The 15,259-nt window shown below is 45.2% G+C and overlaps 1 protein-coding gene across 5 annotated transcripts; it reads left to right on the plus strand.

Moving 5' to 3' along the window:
* The first annotated feature begins 1,745 nt into the window (after positions 1 to 1,745).
* rbm39a (RNA binding motif protein 39a) lies at positions 1,746 to 14,601 on the plus strand. Of its 5 annotated transcripts, XM_035387588.1 has the most exons (18): positions 1,746 to 2,077; positions 3,303 to 3,365; positions 3,554 to 3,617; positions 4,974 to 5,023; positions 5,653 to 5,844; positions 6,893 to 6,958; positions 7,067 to 7,120; positions 7,827 to 7,944; positions 9,245 to 9,397; positions 9,482 to 9,619; positions 9,737 to 9,802; positions 9,896 to 10,100; positions 11,048 to 11,134; positions 12,059 to 12,091; positions 12,498 to 12,627; positions 12,971 to 13,076; positions 13,559 to 13,637; positions 13,776 to 14,601. In XM_035387588.1, the coding sequence occupies exons 3-18, from the start codon at positions 3,585 to 3,587 to the stop codon at positions 13,874 to 13,876; spliced, it is 1,611 nt and encodes a 536-aa protein (XP_035243479.1). In that variant the 5' UTR covers positions 1,746 to 2,077; positions 3,303 to 3,365; positions 3,554 to 3,584; the 3' UTR covers positions 13,877 to 14,601. The 5 variants fall into 5 exon arrangements, with proteins under 5 accessions (XP_035243479.1, XP_035243477.1, XP_035243478.1 ...); XM_035387586.1 differs by lacking the exon at positions 3,554 to 3,617; XM_035387587.1 differs by lacking the exon at positions 3,554 to 3,617 and having other exon boundaries at positions 12,501 to 12,627.
* Positions 14,602 to 15,259: the final 658 nt, after the last annotated feature.

The following is a 15,259-nucleotide window of genomic DNA, read 5'->3' on the forward strand; positions in this document are numbered from 1 at the left end:
TACCAGAACTCATTGCCATATCCACATCACCATGGCTCAGTTGTCAGGCATAGTTCAGTGGATCTTTGTCATTAGCTGTTTGATCAATTGTTGCCATAAAACTGGAGCAGCTAGATCAGCCATGCTGAAAAGCTGGCTTTGCTGTGAGACTCTAATGTAGTTAATGGAGTCAATGTTTATCTATGGCGGAGTTTCATGGCTCAACCAATTAAATTGCCTACAAGACCAGATGCTGCTCACCATCATTTTTTTGCATCGCAGTACTATTTCAAAGCTGATGCCCCTCATGAAGATAAACCGCCTGTTAAAAATAATAATCCTGGCCTGCTGGGTGGCTCACCCTAATACGGCGCTGGTCTAGTGCATGGATGGGCACCGCAGTCTGAGACTGATTCCCAACTGTACAAGCGCTGCGATCGGTAGCACTGCAGGTAGACACGTGACTGGCGGCAGTGTCGTCCACAGTTAGAACGAGTACTTTGCACTCTGGAGATCCACCCGCCACCTGAAGCTCAGGAAGACAGAACTCCTGCTCCTTCCAGGAAGGGGGTCACCACAGAAAGATGCTTCAAACGCTATTAATGATGTCTTCCTCCTGCTCAGCTAAAAACCGTGGTGTACTAGATCAGCGGGGCTTCTCTGACCATGCTGTGACAAACACTGTCTCCCGGGTCTCCTTCCTAGCCCAAGAGGGTACACAGCTCCGTTCACACCTCCTTGTAATCTCTCAGCTTGGCTACTGTAATGCCGTGCTGCGACTGCTCAAGTACACACCTGCACTTTTGAGCACCAGGCCTTCACTGGCTCCTGGTGGCTGCCTACATTCAATTAAAATCTCTCACACTGGCATCCTTCGCTCTTATTAAACATTAATCAAACAATACGCTCCAAGCGGGCTTGTCCATTCAGCATTCTCCAGCCAGTTGGCTGTCTCGTCCCTTCAAGGGTAATATACCACTCCTCGCACCCCTGGCTCTTCAGAGCCCTTGCCTCCTGATGGTGGAACGACCTTCCACAATCAGGCAGGAAGGCAGATTCACTGGCTGATTTCTGCAAATACCTCAAAACCCACCACTTTGAAATTACCATTCTGTTTCTATTTAACTCAATGTTTCTATCTGAAAAAATTTTCTGCTAACCTATAGCTTACAGATCTTTATGCTAGTGTCTTGACGTTTATATGAGGTCTTGCATCTCCAATTGAAGGTCACTTCTTGACATTACTACCATACCTCAAATAAATAAATAAATGCTGGAGCTTTGTATTTGTAAGAACATCAGATATCTAGTAGCCTACATAATATGTTTGCATGCACCTTGAATGGTGGCACCATTCCAAAAACGATTAGGCTACATTTCAAGAGGCATAAAAAGAAATGCACGCATAAATGAATTGATTAGCCTAAGTGGTAAACAGTAGCTTGCAAACATAAATACATTATAGAGGAATTGATAATGATACACACATTTGGGAAATAAAGGTCGAAATATTACTATTTTGGAGATAACATATTTTGTATACAAAATATGTAGTTGTTTTCAACACTTCCTAAGTCCTTAGTTAAACGCACAAAAACGTCCAGGGTTCTTCTAGAATATATTGGGCATCATGCTAGAAATGCAATTAAGTCTTGACATTGTAACAACGCAGCCCGTGCCTTTGTGCTCTCAAGCAATCTCGCGGTTTTTTGTCGCCTCACGCCTATCGAGATGATGCCCCTACACAAACGGCCAGGAGACCCCTCGCTTGTATACAAGCGCCATTTTGGTTGAACGCAGGGGCTAAAGTGGTGACAAGCATTTTGTCTGTGGAACTGAACTTCGCGGCAACCAACTATTGCTTTAAATCACTAAACGTGCTGTTAGATTGTTTTATTAAACGCGGTACTTTCTTTAGCATTGTTTTATTTTAAACAATTTTAGACATAGCTTGCTGGCTAGCTACGTCATTTCAGTTTGTAAAGCGGAAGAAGAAAACAGGAGGACGTTAAGAAAGGCCTAGTGAACGGCGTACTTCGAGACAAAATTGTTGGGAAGACATTGATATAAAAACAGCAAACTACATTTGGATACTGAGGTAATATGTTTACAGTAATTTAAATTATTCAGAGCCAATGATAACAAATTTTCTGTGCTTTAATTGAAACGTATACTAGCTGATATTTTGCTATCAAGGTCCGCCTTTCAGACTACTCTCCTAACTCATTTGGTTGCTAATGCTAGTTAGCTAGCTAAAGATAGAGTAGCGCTAGAGTAGAGTTTAGCGAATGTTAGCTAGCTACCGGGCCTGCTTTCAACATTTCACCAAGTATAGTTATCTAACGCACAGTCGGAGTTGTCTGATACCAATTGCTGGGTAGATGGCTAAATAGTGGCCAACTTAGATGACGCTACGTGTGTTAACATTAGCTATTTCGAAAGGTCGACTGTTCTTGGAAAACGCTAACCCTGTGATAAGAGACCATTGATTATCTGATATTGTTGGGCTACTGTTAGTTACCTTTACACGGTAGCTAATGTGGCGCAAACGTTTAATGTTGGCTGCTGCTTAGACTAGTCGACATGATGTCGTCAGTTTGCTAATTTGGTTAACAGTTGGCTCGTAACTAATTTATATGATGCCTCTGATATAAAAATAATTATCACATTGAAACTTTAAGCTTGACACGCCACTTAGGTAACGTAAGTTACTTAGCTAGGTAGCTAACATTATCAAAACCGGGTTTTGTTGTAACTAGCTAGAAACATGAGTTCATACGCAAAATATCATAAACTAGTTAGTTAATTTGGGTCCAACGTTAGCTGTAGTTATTTGCAGGTCAACTTTTACAGTTGATTTGAAACCGGCTTAACATGAAACGCAGTAACTAGACTAACGTATTTGGCTAACTTAGCTAGTCAAATGCACACAATGCGGCCTAGGACGTCCATAGGAGGAGGGGGGGGATTACCTTGCGTTGGGTAGTCGCCCCAGCTATGTATTTCTCTAAATAAAGGCTCTAAAATTAACTACAGTCCATGGCCCGACATTTCAGCGACGTTGGATTTGACCAGACCACAGTAGTATGGGCACGTTTGTGATGGGCCTGGGAACACCAGAAGTTGAAGTGATTTTGTGCTGTAAACTGTAACACAGGAATGTTTTTGAATCATGGCGTTTAAGTCATTGTACGTAGGATCAGTTGTATGCCTTTGCGGTACTCTGCCATTTCTCTTGTTTGTAATAATGAAATGGAAGTACATTGCAGTGCAAGTTGTTGCATTAAATAAATGCAATGCTGTTTTTCTTTTCTGTCCTTCAGCCCAACGGCAATATGGCGGACGACTTTGATATAGAAGCTATGCTTGAGGCTCCTTTCAAAAAGGTGAGTGTCCTTTAGGAGAAATGGAGGGTTTGTTTCAGTGCACTCCACATTAATCTGCTGGTCTTTTGCCACCTCGTTCCCAGACCCCTGTACTTATGGCAAACTGAATTCAATGTTTTTTTTTGTGATGTGTTGCAGTAGTTTCAATTCAGAATTATGAATAAACGCCCATCTATCTCTTTTTGTAGACTTGCCTAACGATATCTCACCTCTACTCCCATGAATTCCAGTGTGAACTGTCAAAACAGAAAGGTAGTAATTGCGCAATGTATTGATGTACTGTGGTCCCCTAGGTTAAAAAAAAGAGCCTCCTCTTTGAGCATCCTGGCACCTGTTTGGTAGCAACAGGGTAACCTCAGTGGATGACAACCACTCTTAACCGGAAAGAGACACCATGGAGACAGTATTCAGATGTTCCATAGGAGGTGCTAGTGATACCATTGTGGTTTCTACTTCCTATGTAGTGGCTAGCTCTTTGTTGAAATCTACAGCAGAAGTAGTGTGGCAGAGATCCTTCAGGTATGGAGATAGCTACACTTAGTACAGTTACGGCTAAATGCCTGCATGCCTTTCTGCTTTCATTTTGTAACCCGTAAATGTGCTAAATTGTCTTCTGTAGATTTTGTTTCATGATTCTGTGTATACTTCTCAGAGCAATGAGGCCTGTAAGTGGTGATTTGGTCCTGTTGCTGTTTATGCCAGTCACCAAGGGCCAGGTCTAACGTTAAAACCGTAAATACTGTCTCTTAACCCTTTGACATTGTGATGGTTTTAAGTAGTTTTGGATCCAAGATGATCCAGTAACTTTGCATGCTTTGACACCAGTTTTTTTTTTTTTTTTACACTTCCACACAATTCAAATGTAGCAGATAATTTTTCATAGAGATATCATTCCATTCATGGTTTCCTATGCATTTTAATATCAGTCCTCTCAGCCATGGGAGTACTTTCCCCCTGTTAAAAGCAAAGGTCATCTCCATGCAGCTGGCTGCGAACTAGGGACTCTGATGAGGTTTAACTGGTGGATTTTATTTCTTTTTTTTTTTTTAATTGACTTTTTTTTAACATGACTTTCTTGGGAGCCGACATTACTAAGCAGTGTGAATCCCTGTTTGCTTCAGGGCGAGATGTGTGACAGAGGTGGCATCGAACTCTTACAGTCCACGAACGAAAATGGGTGAAGATCACTGGAATGGCATCCACCACAGGAACTCGATTAGCAGCTGGCTGCTAGCATGGCCACATTGATCTTAGCCAAAGATAGCCTTGGTACTGATGAGGATGGGGTTGCTGACCAAATGTTCACTGAAACATGGCTTTTTGTAGCGTGCTAAATCTTTTTACATTTAAAAACCACTTCTAGACCTTGAGTATTGGATGAGTTAACTGATTACGAATGTGTTAGAAGAGGACAGAGACAAAGGTGAAGTAAGACCACAGTGGTTTAAAAGGACCCCATTTTAGAAGTTTGTCTAGAATGTAAAACTTTTATATGAATACATTTTAAATGATTGCATTTGTATTCTCTCTTCCCATCCCCCCGTTACCCTGACGACTTGAAATGTTACCTCTTCGTCCTCATGATGTTCTTCTATCGACCCCGCTTAGGATGAGCTCAGGTCCAGTAGTGCCAACGGACACGAGGAGCGTAGTAAGAAGTAAGTACCGTCCCTCCGCAGGGTCGCCCAAGAGGACCCTGTGTGTGTGTGAAGCTATGCCTTCCAGCTAGTTTTTGATTTGACCAATCATTTGAAACACGTTTTAAGCTGCTTCAGTGATTTTGTTTTTTTGCCTGAATTTAGTAGGATATAGACTGTTAATCATCCATTTGTTTTGTGATCCAAAGGTGAACACTTAGACATGTATTACTGTAGTGTCCTTCCTGCTTTCCACCAGTCATTTTTGAGAATCAGACTCCGTGGCCCACCTCGGCGTATTGCATTAGGGCAAAGCTGATTCAGCCGTTGGGCAACTCTCAATCAAACCCACCTATATAAACACATACATACACAGTATGGTGTGAGATGGTAATTGATTGTGAATCGATAATTTGTATAGAGATTGATTGAAAGTGCATTATGCTTGAGTAATTGCATTTTTGGTTTGAATGAAGACCCCAGCACACGGTTGGGGCTCCCGAGGACCAAGTTTGGGCAGCACTGACTGAACGCAGGCGATTTAAAAACGAAGGTCCATGTGGTTTCCTAGGTATTGCACTAGGCGGTTTTTCGTAAGTGTTGTCGTGTTGTGTGTTGATTAACCTCTCTGTGGTGCCTCGCCCCGTAAGGAAAAAGAGGAGTAAAAGTCGTAGCAAGAGCCGCGACAGGCGCAGGAGCAAAAGTCGGGACCGCAAAAAGGGTCGGGACACGAAGAGGAGCAAGAGCCGCGAGAAGAAGCGCAGCCGCAGCAAAGAGCGGCGCCGCAGCCGCTCGCGCAGCCGGGAGCGCGGCGGCCGCTACCGAGTCCGCAAGAGCCCCTTGTATGTATCGCTCCCGCCCCGTCACTCTCAGATCTGCTGTCCGCTCCCTCACTGCCTCTACAGCTGCTGTCTGTGCACCCTCACGTCCTGCAGTGCTACTGTCTGCTCCCTCACTGCCTCTACAGCTGCTGTCTGTGCACCCTCACGTCCTGCAGTGCTCCTGTCTGCTCCCTCACGTCCTGCAGTGCTACTGTCTGCTCCCTCACGTCCTGCAGTGCTACTGTCTGCTCCCTCACTTCCTGCAGTGCTACTGTCTGCTCCCTCACTTCCTGCAGTGCTACTGTCTGCTCTCTCACTTCCTGTAGTCATGTAGAGCTGTCTGCTCTCCCTTACTTCCTGTAGAGCTGCTGTCTGTTCTTCCTCACTTCCTGTAGAGCTGCTGTCTGCTCTCCCTCACTTCCTGTTGAGCTGCTGTCTGCTCCCCACTTCCTCTAGATCTGCTGTCTGCTCTCCCTCACTTCCTCTAGATCTGCTGTCTGCTCTCCCTCACTTTCTCTAGATCTGCTGTCTGTGCTCTCTCGCTTCCTGTAGAGCTGCTGTCTGCTCCCCCACTTTCTCTAGAGCTGTCTGCTCTCCCTCTTTTCCTCTAGATCTGCTGTCTGTTCCCCCCTCACTTCCTCTAGATCTGCTGTCAGTGCTCCGCTAAATCCTTCCTCTAAATTTATTGTCCTGTGTGTGGTTCAACACCTCTAGAGCGCTTGTCTTTGTGTACTGCTAAGATGTTCTAGGGGACATTAACCTGTGGGTATGAATCACATTCACATCTAATCTAGATTGGTGTGATGAATTTGTCCATTTGTCTTTGGAAAGATTTTCAAGGTTGAAAGTTATTCCAACAAACTGATTGGCCAAGATGAGAGCGCGTGGAGGTTAGCGCTGTGTAAATTGGGAAACGGGCTTTTCTGAGCCACAGCCGCTCAGAAATGTGTAATCTGAACTGTGCGCAAACTGCTACAGAGCACCGGAGAGCAGCTTGCAGTCAATCCACCATTGACTAAGTCCATAGTAGTCGTAGGTACTGAGATATCAACCTTGTTTTCAATCGCAGTTCTGGGCCGAAATTTAACGGTGGTCCCAGGGGGAAGATTGGCCCACCACCAGCCATCAAACTAAGGTTTTTATTCTACAATTTCTTGTCTTTTGTGTGGGTAGTTGCTGTTCGGTGTTTGATGCTTCACTCTGTACGTGTTTTTCAAACGTAAATGCTGAATTTTCCTTTCAGCCGGAGGAGGTCTAGAAGCCGCAGCCCGTTCAAGAAAGACAAGAGCCCAGTCAGGTAAAAAGGAATATATTTATATACATGAAGCATAAGTTAAAATTCAGGAATTACCAGCACATTTGGTTTGGTTCCTCTTTCATCATTTCTTGCTTTTGTTATTTGCATTTTAAAAGGCTGAGGCCTGGGATTGCTGGCTGTCTGGCATTAATTTCTCCCTTTTTGAAGAGACATTTGACTTATCCGTATACAGGGGTGTGGTTTTAACAGTCGCTGGTCTGAAACCAAGGCATTCGGCTGCATGAAAAGGTGTGAATACAAGTTAGCTCCCATGAACAAAAGCCCATCCCTACATACCAAGAAATGTTCACACTTTCAAAATGGGAGGTTTTAGAACCATTGGGCCATCGATACCAGCGTTCCCGCCTCCATTGTTTTTTTTTGAAGCAAGGCCTCGGCATATTTAAAACAAATAACAAAAAAGAAAAAAAACTTTGATTTTGAAACCTGAAAGAAAACAAAATGCTATTCATTTCCAGTTCTCTGCAGTTCATGTTTTCCACCCAGTGGAAGCGCCCATTAAGTGTTTTCCTCATGTTGTATCTCCACATAGGACATACAGAAACATCTCTCAGAATCACTCAGGACACCAACCGCATGGGTTTGACTGCGTCAAAAACAGCGGTTAATTTGTCCAAAAGCGCGCTCAGTGTGCGCGCGCCGTTGTTTTTCCGAGCGTGCTGTTGACATGTGACTCTGCCCGTAGGGAGCCCATCGATAACCTGACCCCGGAGGAGCGGGACGCCCGCACCGTCTTCTGCATGCAGCTGGCCGCCCGCATCCGCCCCCGCGACCTGGAGGAGTTCTTCTCAGCCGTGGGAAAGGTGGGTCCCTCCCTGCCTTCTCTTAAAATGTCCCCTCTCACCGCGCCATGTTAAATGCTACTTGTTGTAGGGGGGTACATTGGCTAATTATTGGGTTCAGCCTGCCTCAGGCGGAGCCTGTCACAAAACAGCAGTTTGCTGCGTGTGGCTCCTTCTGTTTCTGCAGAACGTGCGCCTGCCGACAGTGTAGGCACCACACAAAGCCATTATCATGAACACACTCATGCAGCCAGATGAGAACCACTTGCAAACCTATGAGAGTTAGCCTGAGAACTGTGCGTTCCGCGGAATCTTATCTTATTGTTGCCGTCTTCGGTTGCCGTGGGTACATCTCACTCTGTTCGGGGAATTGTAAGTTTCTCCTGTGATGCCGGCGTGTCCGGCCCACACAGCTGCTCAACCAGCTCTGTTCGGATGGAAAGTCACAAGCAAGATTGAATAGAGCCAAACCAAACAGAAAAAACGCAGATGTGCAGAATGAAAAATATAATTCATTGAGCTTAGTCACTTACTTAGTTACTCGTTTTTAAATAAAAGTCTGGCCTTTATAAACACCAGAGCTCTGCACCATGCTATTGCTGGCTGTATGGCTTTCTTTGTAGGGCTGTGGACTCCTCTTAGTATCCAGGGGTGTGGTTTTCATGGTAATCGATTAGCACTAACGTGTTTGCATTCGACTGAATGGTCGGACTTGGTTTCGGACACATCCCTGGATACCAAGAACAGTCGACAGTCCCTTTGCAGAGGGAGATTTTGGGGCTTCTGGGTGGCTCATTCTGTTAAAGCACTGGTATCCAATCCGCAGGGTTTCAGTCAGCCGTGATTACAGGATGATATAGGAGTCACTTTAGCACTGTGGATAAAAAGGATAGAAAATAAAGTGAAGATGGTATGTTCGTCCGTGCAGTTGGCGGACAGTGTGTTGCTTTCTCAAATCAAACATGGCAGTGTGGCCATTCGTGATATTTTAGACCAATTGCGGGCAATCTCTGCATTGACGTCGGTGTCTGAACATCTCAGTTAGTGTGGCCAGTTGGGGTGTGCACACTGTAGTGGCAAGGATTCCTTTTCTCTGCAAGCGTGTCATTTTGATTCATTTAATTTAGTGTATGAACTAGCCAAAGGTTGTTTCTGCTGCAAGTATAGAGTAGACCCATCTTAAGACCAGGGATAGAACAGAACGCGCCCTACGGTCAGTGTATTCTTGATGACGTTTAATCCTTTGAAAAGTAGTTGTTGTGCAGGTTGTATATCTGGTGTTACTGGTTTTTAACCGGCTTTGGCTGCTTTTTCTTCCCAGGTGAGAGACGTGAGGATGATTTCGGACAGAAACTCCCGGAGGTCAAAGGGCATCGCCTACATCGAGTTTGTGGAGGCGACCTCCGTTCCCCTGGCCATCGGCCTCACGGGCCAGAGACTCCTGGGCGTGCCCATCATCGTCCAGGCCTCGCAGGTGAGCCCTCCTCCGCTCGGTATCGCACGCGTCCCCGTAAAGAGTGTGTGTTCTCACTGACGCGGGTCCTTCTGTGCGGGACAGGCGGAGAAGAACAGGGCCGCCGCCATGGCCAACAACCTGCAGAAGGGCAGCGCCGGGCCCATGAGGCTGTACGTGGGCTCCCTGCACTTCAACATCACCGAGGACATGCTGCGCGGGATCTTCGAGCCGTTCGGGAGGGTAAGGGTCCCCCCCCCCCACCCCCCGTAACGTTCGTCTGTGTCGTCAATAAAGTTTCTCTGTTTCTGATGGCCCGATGTTTTCTGATGAATTTTGTCTCTTCCGTTGTCCGTTCAGATCGAAAGCATTCAGCTGATGATGGACAGCGAAACGGGGCGGTCCAAAGGATACGGTTTCATCACGGTAAGTGGCGGTCGAGCGTGACCCGGCCATCCCGGTTTGCGTAACGGTGCGATGTGCCGGGACTGAAAGCTCGCTCCTCCTTCCTCGCCTCAGTTCGCAGACGCCGAGTGCGCCAAGAAGGCCCTGGAGCAGCTGAACGGGTTCGAGCTGGCCGGGCGGCCCATGAAGGTGGGCCACGTGACGGAGCGCACGGACGCGTCCACCGCCAGCTCCTTCCTGGACAGCGACGAGCTGGAGAGGACCGGCATCGACCTGGGCACCACCGGCCGGCTGCAGCTCATGGCCCGGCTGGCCGAAGGTGAGCCTGAGACACGCCCGTGCGCTGTACCTCTCCTAACTGACACTGCACGAGCGCGCCTTTACTGAGTAAATGCTGCTGGCCATTATTTTGTTTACCTGTGGTCGTGCTGATGTTGTAGCGGTGCGCCACAGGTGAGCATGTGCAGGGAAAGCGCTTGTTGTGTACGGTCTGAAGAAGCTTTCAGCTTCAGCACTCGATCCGTGATATCGCAGAAATCTGATTTGTTGTTGGGTTAAGTATAAAATTATCTTTACAGAACCAGAGCAAATAATGTTATCTGAAACTCAACCAAGAGTTGTACGTTCAACGTCATCTGAAATGGCCAACGTGTTGACGTTCAGTGATACAATTATTTAAATAGCTCTACGAATGCAGCAGACCCAGGGTTATGAACCGTGTGGGAATGGGGCTCTTTTGAAATTCCAAAATGGCTGTAACTTTACAAGTTAAATCAAAGTACGGCTGTCGATTTGTTAATTTAAAATGTTTCAGAGTTCATTTTGCAGAATAAAACTTTGTTGCTTCAGAATTGTATCGATACGAACTGATTTGATCAGCAGTGTGGTATCCGATGGTCCAGGGTCATTGACTTGCGGATTGAAGGACACTGCTGGTTCAACACAAGTTCTGTGAGGGAACATTAAAAGGGGAGCAGCGGCCTGTGGGCAGACCGCTGCCTAAGTTGCCTAGCAATTGAACCAACACCTGGTTTTGTGTGTCAGGCGTTGTTGTTGGGCCCTTCTCCCCATGGTGCCAGCTGTTGCATAGGCCTATTCCTGTGACTTGACTGGCTGCCCATGTTGTATTTCTCTGCACGCACGCTTATGTAATGTTGTAGGCTAAAGAAGACGGACCGCTGAAAGGCACTCCGCAGTGTCATGCGGAGTTCTGTGATGATGCGTATTGTGCTGCGTCGCCTCACGTGCGGTTTTGTTTGTTCACAGGCACGGGCTTGCAGATCCCCCCTGCAGCACAGCAGGCTCTGCAGATGAGCGGGTCCATACCTTTCGGAGCCATGGCAGCTGTGACGGGTCAGTCCACACGAGCCTGTCGTCCGCTACGTGACAACTGTTGCCGTGGATCGTCTGTGATGTCATTCATTAGTTAGCTGCTTTTCTCCCATTGCAGTCCATGCTTGTACACCTGAAGCTGTAGGGCTCGTTCATTCATTTCTGTTGACTTTTGCTTTCTATGCCAGGGGCACGTACCAGCATTCTGCCATTTAATTCCGACTGCCGTGCAGTTGTTGGAAATCCTCGTGGTGTAACTTCTGCATACTGAAGAAAGCGACTCGCGGCCAAAAGTCCAAACGAAGACTAAACAACCAGATTTCCACAACATCGATGCAATATACTGTTGGTTTCCAGAGTTCTGGTCGACTCCAAAGCTGTACTGTAGACTGCCAGAGATGGCGTTAGCAGCAGCAGCACTGTGCATTCTGCTGCAAGTGCTGGTTTAGATGGATGGAGGGCTGTGGCCACTAGCCACCATTCAGCGAGTGCCTAGCGCAACTTATGTCCAACTTCAAGTTTCTGAGCTTCGCCAGTCTTCTGGCGGTTCTGGTTGAAATCACCTACGCGGTGATGAATAATGGAGTCCTTTCTGCTCACATGGCAGTTGGTAGCATCACCAGGCTTTCCACAAATTTATTTCACAATGCTGTCCAAGTTACATTTTCATTTATTTTTGACAGTTTTCTTTTTTTTTGTTCTTTTTGTAATACCCAGGTTACTGCTTAGTAAGCCCATCTGGAGAAACCCCACCTAGTAACCAAAGCTGATGTAAAAGTACTGGTCATAACCTGCATTTCTGACCTTTTGGTTTTGAGAGGGAAATGGAGAAAATGTAATCATCCATCCATCGTGCACTTTCATTCCATCCTATCCAACACAGCTGCTCTAGCCTTCATACAGATGAGGTGCACGTTTTAACAATTTCTTTCTTCTAATCCGTAGATTTACAAGCCAGGTTGACTCAGCCCCCTGAAGGTGAATGTAGTTCGTACTTCACGCATGTAGTACCAATCATTAACTTTTTTGGGGTTTTTTTTTTTTTTTTTTTGGTTTTAAACAAGAACTTTCCTTTACTGGTACCTTTCTCTAATGACCCAGATTGCTCGCTGGCTTTGGCATGAGATTTACCCCGTTTTTTATTTGGAAACAATTCCGGGTGGTTGTCTTGGTTTGAATTGTGGTTGTTTTGCAAATGCTGATTTTTTTTTTTATAGTTGCCAGACTGTGTCGAAACATCAAGAGGAAATGAGAAATGCAAGCGTTGTGCTGAGTGCGGTGTGTTTGCAAGCCTGGTCTGACTGAGGGGTGTGTCCTGCCAGTTAAGTGTGTGACTGAGCTACAGGCCCTTTTGTAAAATTCTGACCGTCTCTCCTTTCCTCAGCTGCTGCTATGAACCCAGCGTTGAACTTAAACCTGAACATGAACATGAATGTGAACACTCCCTTGAATCTGCCCACCCAGCCCATCGCCACACACTGCTTTCAGCTCTCAAATATGTTCAACCCTCAGTCGTAAGTACTGAAACCGTTACTGAAGCGCCCGTCTTCAATGCGGTGTTGCCACTTCCGATTCTGTGTTATGTCCTTGCTAGTGTCCTTGAGGTTAGTCTTCTGAAACTCAAGGCCAAAACCATTATAGTGTCATTTTTAACACTAGAAAGAAGTGAAAGAGTGAATAACCAGCCAGAAGTAGCTGTTATAATGATGTTTTTATTATTAATTTTCTTTTTTCCTGATAAGATTATTGTTGAAAGAAGCTATGAAAGTTGGTGTATGGAGAACCTTGAGCCTCTAACCTCTAGGACAAAATTTGTTCTCAATAAAAGGGTCACTTTTTCCCCTTTTCCCCCCTCAGGGAAGATGGTCCTGGCTGGGACATTGAAATTCAAGATGATGTCATGGAAGAATGCAACAAACACGGCGGGGTTGTGCACATATACGTCGACAAGAATTCTGCACAAGTAAGAACTTTGCTCCTGAGTGCGGATGCAAACGAACTGAGTATTTGGATACTTGTTTGACTTTCTAATGCAAATAATGTGAAGGAATATGTATCTAATTTCCATAAATTCAGAGTTGGAACATGAAGTGCAAATTGTGGCATTTGTGTAGAAAACAACTGGCACATCAGTACAGAAGCGAATAAGTTGTCATCTCTTACCTTGTTTGCTTTACAAAATATATGTACAATCACTAGCATTGTGAGGTTATTAGAGATAGCTTGCAGTATGATCACTGAAGATATCAGTCCAAATTTAATAAACATTTTACGAACATCTGAAGTTTAGCCTACTGTTGTTTCTGTTCGGTGAAAAAAGATCATCTGAATACTATTTTAGTGAGCATGTAGTTAACAAATGACCTGCTATTGGTAATCCCTGCTGTTCAGTGTAATGAATGTTGAGTCGGTGCCGTGTAGTTACAGTGGAGCTTTTCCTTTCAGGGAAACGTGTACGTGAAATGTCCGACCATCCCCGCCGCCATGGCCGCCGTGAACGCGCTGCACGGACGGTGGTTCGCAGGTACGACGGCCCCTTAAATCCCCGAGCCCTCCGCACGGCTTGTTTTTATAATATTCAAATTTTATTCTAACGTGGTTTCATTTTCCGTGCTGTTTTTTTTTTAACCCGAGGAAAACTGTTTCTTTCTTGCGTTCGCAGGGAAGATGATCACGGCCGCGTACGTCCCCCTCCCCACGTACCACAACCTGTTCCCCGACTCCGTGACCGCCACTCAGCTGCTGATGCCCAACCGGCGATGATTCGGCCGCCAGAACCGCCGCGGTCTAACGCCTACTGCTTTGGATTGTACATAATTGAAAGGCTTTTTTTTTTTCTTGACAGTTGGAAGCATATGGATTGTCAGCTCTCCAGTCCTGAGTAGCAAATTTCGGCACAATCTTTTTTTTTAATTTTTTTAATTTTATTTTTTTTTTAAATCCTCCAAGCCGTTTGAAGAATAAATTCCCTTTCCCAACACCCGTAATTCTTGAGGCTTTTCTTTCAGGAAAAAAAAGTTTGATGTCAGAAGCCAGGCTTCATTAGTGTTACTGCATCTGTACATAAGTTACACTGTTGGTTAAGTCTGAACATGCATCATAAAGGGGCGTGTCATGTACAGCTAGCCGGTCAAGCTCTCCCATTGGCCGTTTTAACATCTCTGATCCTTTTTTGTACATACAGTCGGAATGTTTTTCACTGAGACGCAGTGTAGAATGAACTTGCCTTCAAACACCAAAAAAAAAAAAAACCTATTTTGAACCTTGTGAGGAGAGCAAACATTGTAACTTTACTTGTCCATCTGCATAGTTGGTGTTTTCAGCTCTATGAGCTCTGAAATCTAATTGACCGATTTACTCATTTGTGTTCATTAGGAGACCACTTGGTATTTCTTAAGTATCTGTTTTGTAATCAAGATTTGATTTTGTAAAAAAGAAAAAGACTCTTGATTAAAATTAATTTCCAATAAAGTTATTGTTGTGGTCAGTGTGGTTGTTAATTTGTCTCTTTGTACCTCGTTTAAAGTGGAAGATTCTAAATATCTTCTATGTGGGATTCAGCTACCTGTAACCCTGAGAGAGAGCTATTAGAATGGGAAGTGTTCATCACCCAGTGCAGATTTTTTTTCTCCAGCTAATCTGAGCTGCAGTATGCACAGTATGATTTTGCATGTTGATCATGGGATCAAGAGATAATTGGACTGATCGCCATAATAAGACTGGTCATAACACCTAAAAAGCTTCTTATTAAAATGTGAAAAATCCAGGTTTCTTCTCATTTATTGAATGAGCAGCCAGCCCACCTGTCTGATAAGAATGCATAAATGTGTTCAACCCAATGTTTCTAAGAATACACACAACCATTACTGTTCTACAAACCTGCTCAAAAAAAGGATGAAGTTTTATCCTTGATTCAGTGAGATGGGTTGTACTTTGAGATAAGGTCCATAATGAGTGTGGGCAGGAGGGCAAGAATGTACTGACCAACTCCTTGTCTTTGAATGGTCTTCAACCTCCACAGACACTCCCGCGTCACTCCCCTGCTCACTACCCTCCACTGGCTGCCTGTGATAGCTCGCATCAAATTTAAAACATTGGTCCTAGCATACCAGGCAGTCAAGGGATCAGCCCCAGCATACCTCCACA

Source organism: Anguilla anguilla, chromosome 13 (genome assembly GCF_013347855.1).
Source record: "Anguilla anguilla isolate fAngAng1 chromosome 13, fAngAng1.pri, whole genome shotgun sequence".
Lineage (NCBI taxonomy): Eukaryota > Metazoa > Chordata > Actinopteri > Anguilliformes > Anguillidae > Anguilla > Anguilla anguilla.